Raw genomic sequence first — 7,664 nt, 5'->3', positions numbered from 1 at the left:
AAGTTCATTAAAGATAGGGTTTTGCTTGTATACAAGTTACTCAAAAAATGTGTCTAGGCAGAAATTTGTTAGCAATCTGACTTATTTGAAAGCATATGTCTGTTCGGGCCACAAAAATAATATTGTGTACAAGCATTAACTAAGGAGCTGCAGATTCAAGGAGTTTCCAAATGTGACAGATCTTGAGATCTCATCAGGAAATGAAATCAAAGCAGTCACAATATAAAACAGCAGCTCCATGTAGCTTTTTCAAGTTTCAGTTTTATTCAGAAAGTGACACTTAGTTCAGTTTGCCTCATTCTTCGAAGCTTCATCGAAGTTTTCAACAAGATCTAGAAAAAGAAGATTCTTGGAATTAAAATTTGACCCACTTTCCCTTTTCCAAACATTTTGGATTTGGATTTCTGTCCAAAGTTCCACTTCATATCAAGTTTTTACAACATAAAAACTTTCAGCTTATAAAATACAGACCAAATAACCTCTAAGAGCTTCATGATTCATTCTCTTTGCTCAGCCAAGGAAGTTTTTGATGACTCATTTTAAAGCACAATTTTAAAAGCATTTAACTTCACTATACCCACAACTGGGCAAAATCATACTGAGAAGGTATTTTCTTCACACCGTTCTTATGGAATATTAAATAATTGTCTTAGCCATAGCTATTACTTCTACACAAGACCAAAATACTAGCTCAAACTACTAAGTCTCTCATGGTATCTGAATTCAAGGAAATAATCTGCCTGCAGAAATTCTGTGGCAGCAAGTGACTAGTCAATACTTTTACCATCCCCAGCCTGATCTTATATGCTCTACTTATGTTGAGATCCCTAAGCAAAATTCACTTCCTTTTCCTCCATTGCATGCTTGTTCTTACCTGGAACTTCATCATCATCATCTTCACCAGTAGCAAGAGGTGCTTTTCCATCCACAGCTGCAAGAGCAAGAAGTTCAAAAGTGTCATTCAAACTCACCATAAACATCTTCATTAGCTGTTTTGCTTTGTGTTTTTTGAAAGCATTATGTAAGACCCTGAGATAAGATACAATGCTTTATCCAGTTCCCCTGCTGAACAAAAATCTTCAACTAACCTAGGAAGTTCACACTCCTTTGTTACTGATAATGCTCAAAGAGTCCAGCGGGGAAATCAGAAGATGTGTGCTAAACCAGCTTACTGGTCACCATCTTGTATCTAACTATACTGAGTGCCCCGCACAATAGTAATTTTCAAGTACGATGCACAGACTGATTTTACCAATTTCTCTTAAAAGTAGGTTGGTTTATTGATTACTGCATGTTTCTCAAGATTTATGTATTTTACATGATCCATTTTAAAGGAAAAGAAAGGATCTTATGATCCTAGACATTCAAAGAAAACTGAGGTGCAATTGGGAAGTTGCAGGGACACACATGACGTAGAAGTATTTAAAAGACACTACTGTTCCCTGGCAAAGTCAGAGAATTAGGGAACTGGATGCACAGTTTTACACTTCTTAGGTGGTTGAGGTGACCAAGTCTTCTGGTCCCCAAGTTTGCTGCCTCAGTAATTTCTTTAACCATTCCCATTGTATTTGACAAGAGGTAGAGAGTTGACCATATCCACAGTAGCAGACCAACAAGCATCTGCTGAACTGCAGCAGTATAACACTAAGAACAGATATCTCAGGTGCCACTACTTTTACTGCTACTCTTTGCTGTACTACCAAGGGTAAGCTGTCTCATATCCTCTATCACCTCAGTTTTGTTCTGATTCATCCTTCCTAGTTTTCAAAAAAAGCATAAGGCACAAGACGGGTTCATACTAGACCTGTACAATAATTTCTAGACAACCAGAGCCAATGAATGTATAAACTTTGGTTTGAAAGGGCTCGGGATAAGGACACCACTAACCTTCATTTGCTTTTTTAACAGCAGAAAGCTCTTAAATCTCAAGTGCATCTTAGTGTCAAACAGGACATTTTAAAAGCAAACCATGTTATTTCCTCCTAAGTTGCCTGCATTGTCTCTCATCTCCATGTTTACTTTAGCACCTGCAATCATCACAGATGTTTCACTCGCTGATGTTAGGCTTCCAAATCTAGCTGACAATACTGAATGGAAAGTTTTGTGCATATTCTGCCATCCACCCTAACTGGAAAAGAACTAGGTCATACAAAGCAATCACTTCAAACAAACCTCCCTCTTATTATAACTACACAATTTATCTTAGAATATAACCACCTTGTTATGAGAAGACAGAACTTGAGGGAAGTTCTTTCAAGCCTACTACTATCACAAGGAAGCTGCACACAGATGATATTAGGAAGAAGGGACCCAAGGACCATGGGGAAAGAAGCACTTTACCCCACATCCTGAAGACAGTTACTTCTAGCAGGATTTTTTCAGAGGGAAGTTGACAGGAGGGAACGATCACCAACTTTAGGAATGGAAATAGAGGCGGTTTCATTGGCAAGAGGAAGAAAAAAATTAACAATCTAGTTAGAATTACCAGAAACTGGACACAATTATATTCCTCAATTTTTTTTGTATTTAGGATGTTTCATACCTTAAAAGGAACAGGCTTAAGGTACTTCAGAAAGTAGGAAGACTGTACATGAAGGACATAAGGAATGTTCCCAGTGTCAACAAGCCTGTCTTTCACTCCTAATTCTCATCCTTAGTGGCAGCATCTTTTCCAAACACCACATACTCAACTCCCTCCTCTACTATTCCCACATAGTTTTAGAAAGAACAAACGTTCAAGCTGTTTTACTAATTTAAGGATGGAACAGGAAATTGGTGTATCTAGCTTGATGCTCACGCCAGTCCTATTCTCTGCACTATTCTATGCATACTGAAATGACAATGTACTTCCTTACAAATACGGTGTAATTCCCTCCTACTTAATAAAAAGCTCACGCAAGAAATACCTTCACCACACCTGTGAGGCAGAAAAGCAATTGCAAGATGTTTTTAAGTCCCTTTCCCCACTACTTATATTTCCATTCAAAGTGTCAAAAGAGACATACTCAAAGCTTATCTTTCTTTAAAACCTAACTCTTCAAAAGTAATTCATCCACCTAGCTTTAATGAACAAGGTACATCAAAATATGGTACCTACATCAAGAAGTAAACTACTACAAAATCAAGTCTGGCTACAGCTTTCCAGTGCTAGACCAGCTGCAAGACATGCCAACAGGTGACTCTACGGAGTTATACTTGTTATTGGATTTGAGCTATAAATAAGATCTAAGGAGATCCATTTTTTATAGGCATTTTACAGTATGCCTGCAAACAGCAAGAGTGCACTGCCTCACATCAGCTGCCAGCATGAAATGCATTCAAGTTTCAACTTACATTGCTTGGGTAGGGCTTCTGCCAATCTCCTCAGGCTGGTCAAACTGTCAGCTCCAAGCTGGTTTAGGATGCTAGGAAGCATTTCTGTCAGCTGCTTTGTCTCAGCATGGCCAGTGATAGTGAAAGTGTTAGCAGCCAGAGACGCTTGAACTTTTGGGTTATTGAAGTGAATGACTGTTCCTTGATTGGTAAACATGTTTACCTGCAAGAAAAAAAATCCAGTACTTGATGCAGTTTAGCAAGATCTTTCAATTCAACATGAAATTGAAGTTCTTAAAGCCCTATGAAGACCTATCGATATCTTACAGACAAGTTTAGGAGCTATGTTACTTACCAGAAAATTGATTTTAATACATTTTCTATTTATATATAGAATGTTTTTTCCTTTAAAGCAATTACCTCTTCAATTCCAGAAATATTGTTGACTCCTAGTTTCTTCAATGAAAACTGAAGTTTCTTGTCATCTGCTGTAGCTGTTCTGTGAACAACCTTCTTCTTTCTGCGGGCAGTACCCTTTGCAAAAAAACCAAAAACTTAAGTAGTTCTTCATAAACTCGAATCCTCAGGGCTGTGTAACTACTTTACAACATCGACAAATCAACTCAACATATAAAATTCTACTACTGTGTTTCTGTTACAGTGCACGCAACCCCGCCCTCCAGCTGCACTGCAGCAGTGTTTCCCTTGCTACAAGGCAATATTTGCACAGTCTGTGAGAAGCATGAGGTTTTAGGAAGCAATGTACCAGAAAATATTTATTCCACAAATCTTACAGTATTCTGCAACATCTTAGAAAAGAGAAATTGCAAGTTTACCACATTGTTAACCCAAGCTATCACAGACATAAAACTAAAGAATGAACAGCTTTAGGTAATTTCTGAAGCTTACTACTTTTTCCTTAGATCATCTTTCTTAAATTAGTCAAATTTTGGTAATAGTCAGAAGCCATAAAGTTATAAACACATGATTAATAAATGAATATAAGAAAACTCAAAATACTCCATTTTTATTCCAGATAGTCATGTCCCATCTGATGGACTTACATATTTGAAGAACACCTATTTTTCTAAAATATTTTGTAAATTCATTTGTAAAAAATGTTCCAGACCAACCCAATTTATAATCCAAACAAGAAAAGGTTAAGTTCCCTACAGACCCAGAGCTCTAGATTTCTCCAGGGAAATTTCTGTCCCACATTAGAAGATTAACTATACCCATGAAAAAGCACAAAATGTCATTCTATACTCCCTCGCACAATCATAAGGGTTCAGTAAAATATGACATAAAATGTCTAGGAATAAGTGAAACTAAGCTCCTCTTTTACATCCTGTAACTACGAATCTAAGTCCTCCTACTCCAGTTGCTCATCTGCCACATGATAGCACTAAGAGAATGTGTTGCTGCCCAGCCATACAAATAGCTGGAATACCTTTTCAGTTTACTGTCAGAAGTCAGAAAACTGGCTGGACACTAACAACTCTAACATAACTCAGTTACCAATAACAAGGAGTGTTAATGACAAATTCATATGAAACTAACACTTGGAAGACTACATCTCAGAAGTTTAGGTTTTTGTCTAGAAAGCTTGATATTCATTCCCTGCTACTGTCAGGTTAGCACATACAGTGGTTTGGAAATGATTAAAAATTACAGAAATGGCTTCATTTTAGTGCCTTGTCTACCCAGAAATTGAGACAGATAAGGTATTTGCTAAGTCTCTCTGGACCAAAGAACTCAGTAAATTTCAAAACATTCCAGGACTATGTAGAAACATGTACCTCCTCCACACCCATCTCAATTTACATGGCAACAATGCCATGAAGAATCCCAGGTATAATCTGGAACTATAAAAAAAAAAAAAAATAAAAACTCTAGTTCAGGCTTTCCAAATATTTCACGGGTCAATTTTAAAACTAAACTACAGCACCACCATTCAAAGCTTTGCTTAATGTCTCTAAAAGACTTTTTTGATATTGACCAGAGAGCTGTGAGAGCTGTAATCTGAACACATGCTCTTATGTGACAAACATTAAAAGCCTCTACAGTCAACATACACTGGTTAACATGCACAAAATCAGCAACATAATACAGGAGTACTCTAATTAACCAGTAACTCATACAAAGAATATGCAAAAATCACCAAGACAACTAATAAGTACACTAATCCTGATTTAAGACTGCCTAAATCTCCAGCGGTCAGCCAAAAAAGAGGAAAAAACAAAACCAAACCCCACAGGAATGGAAGCTCCTGGAAACTCCTCAGCAAGAGTTCTGTTGAATAATTTGTATTCTAGAATATTGTGTATGCTCCCACAGGTATAAAAACATTACTGACAAATTCCTGAATTAAGACTCACACTGTAATTAAAATATATACTGCCATACAACTATACTAAACATCCCTTTTATCTTTTCAGATTATAAGTAAGCACACAGGTACATATATTCAGATGTCTTAACAAAATGAAAATGTCTTCTGAGCATATTAGTCTAAAACTACAGGCATGTGACAAGTACAGAATTTCCAACTTGTGCTGAAAGACAAAAAACCAGCTTTGAGCAACCTTAATATTTCTGACAAGAGCCTGTAACAAATCCCTCTACAATTTGTTATGTAAACTATACCCAAGCTCACTTGCTCTAAGGTCTACTCACTAAAAATCTTTCATGTCTTCTACAACAGCCCATACAATAATCATAAAATCATAGAATGGTTTGGACTGGACCATAAAGATCATCTTGTTCCAACTCCCTGCTGTGGGCAGGGACACCTTCAACTAGACCAGGGTGTTCAGAGCCCCATCCAACCTGGCCTTGAGCACCTCCAGGGATGGGGTATCCACTACTTCCCAGGGCAAACCTGTTCCAGTGTCTCACCACCCCCATAGTACTTTTTTCTAATATCTAATTTAAACTTACCCTCTTTCAATTTAAACCCACTCCCCCTTGTCCTGTCACTACATGCTCTCATAAATAGTCCTGCCCCATCTTTATCGTAGGCTCCCTTCAGGTACTGGAAGGCTGCAACTAGGTCACCCTGAAGCCTTCTCTTCTTTAGGCTGAACAATCTCAATTCTCTCTGCCTTTTCCCACAGGAGAGGTGCTCCATCCCTCTGATCAACTCAGTGTCCCTCTGGATTCGCTCCAACAGGGAGCTTTTCTGGGGACCCCAGAGATGGATGCTGCGCTCCAGGTGGGGTCTCACCAGAGCAGAGGGGCAGAACCCCATCCCTTGACCTGCTGCCTAAACTGCTTGTGACGCAGCCCAGGATACAACTGGCTTTCTGAGCTGTGAGTGCACACTGCTGGGTCATGTCCAACCTCTCAGCCACCAACACCTCCAAGTACTTCTCAGCAGGGCTGCCCTCGATCTTTTTTCCCCCAGCTTGTATCGATAGAGGGGCTTGCCCCGACCCAGGTACAGCACCGTGCAGTTGGTCTTATTAAACGACATGAGATTCCCGTGCGCCCTAATATCGGGTGTTAAGTCTGCTTTAACATAAGAAAAATAAAGTGAAATAGCTGGAGATTCAGCTACTGCATACTGTCCCTAGGCATGTGACTCCAGAGCGCCCTGCAGCAGCGCCGCTATCTCTAAGGACAGTCCAGCCGAGCTGGGAATGCTCAGGTCTGCTCCCACTCCATTTCCATGACCCCTCGTGCCAGGCCCAGTGTGGGTGCAGGACACGCAGTCCCGAGAGCAGGGCGGGACGAGGTGGCCGCTCCTACCTTGCCACCGATGCGCACTTGGGCCTGCAGCTTGGCCAGCTTCTCCTGGTTCATGATGGTCTCCTTCATCTGCGGAAGCAATAAGAGCGCCGGCACAGGCGGGTGTGGCACGCAGGTGGGGCAAGTGGGCACAGGGGGCCCCGCAGCCGCCCCTGCCCGCACACCCACACGCACCCTCAGGGGCCGGGCACCCTCGCCCCGTCACAGGGCCGGGAGCGGGCTCAGATCGCGGGCAGCGCCGCCGAGCCAGGCCCAGTCCAGCCCAGCCCAGCCGAGCCTCCCTTCAGGCCCAGCCCGTAACCGTCTTTCTTTCCTCTAACCACCACGACCGCCGCCGCTGTACCACTGCCCACCGACCCGCAGTCCCGGCCGCGCCACACGCCCCACCGGGCCGCCCCCGCCGTACCTCGGCGGGCGGAGGCGGCGCCGGAGCGGGGCAGGAGCGGCGGGCAGGGCGCGGGGCCGGGATTCGCACGCGGACACAGCGAGATGGCGGCCGGAAGGAAGGAGCGGCGCACCGGACAGCGCGTGCGCCGCCGCCGGGGCCGACAGGGGGCTCCCTCCGCCCGGGGGGGCGGGGCCGCCGGAGCACGGGATCGGGG

The 7,664-nt window shown here is 42.1% G+C and overlaps 1 protein-coding gene across 3 annotated transcripts; it reads right to left on the bottom strand.

Moving 5' to 3' along the window:
* Positions 1–241: 241 nt before the first annotated feature.
* Positions 242–7,610, bottom strand: BTF3 (basic transcription factor 3). Of its 3 annotated transcripts, none has more exons than XM_051788218.1 (6): positions 7,469–7,610; positions 7,063–7,131; positions 3,733–3,846; positions 3,334–3,535; positions 875–931; positions 242–332 (listed from the first exon to the last, which is right to left on the bottom strand). In XM_051788218.1, exons 2-6 carry the CDS (start codon positions 7,129–7,131, stop codon positions 286–288), a joined length of 489 nt encoding a protein of 162 aa, XP_051644178.1. In that variant the 5' UTR covers positions 7,469–7,610; the 3' UTR covers positions 242–285. The 3 variants fall into 3 exon arrangements, with proteins under 3 accessions (XP_051644178.1, XP_051644177.1, XP_051644175.1); XM_051788217.1 differs by lacking the exon at positions 7,469–7,610 and adding an exon at positions 7,420–7,438; XM_051788215.1 differs by lacking the exon at positions 7,469–7,610 and adding an exon at positions 7,237–7,396.
* Between the last annotated feature and the right edge of the window lie 54 nt (positions 7,611–7,664).

Source organism: Manacus candei, unplaced genomic scaffold, assembly GCF_025592945.1.
Source record: "Manacus candei isolate 608988 ecotype Guabito, Panama unplaced genomic scaffold, ASM2559294v1 h1tg000024l, whole genome shotgun sequence".
Lineage (NCBI taxonomy): Eukaryota > Metazoa > Chordata > Aves > Passeriformes > Pipridae > Manacus > Manacus candei.
Note: the sequence above shows the minus strand (reverse complement) of the source record. Positions and strands in the feature narration are given on the sequence as shown.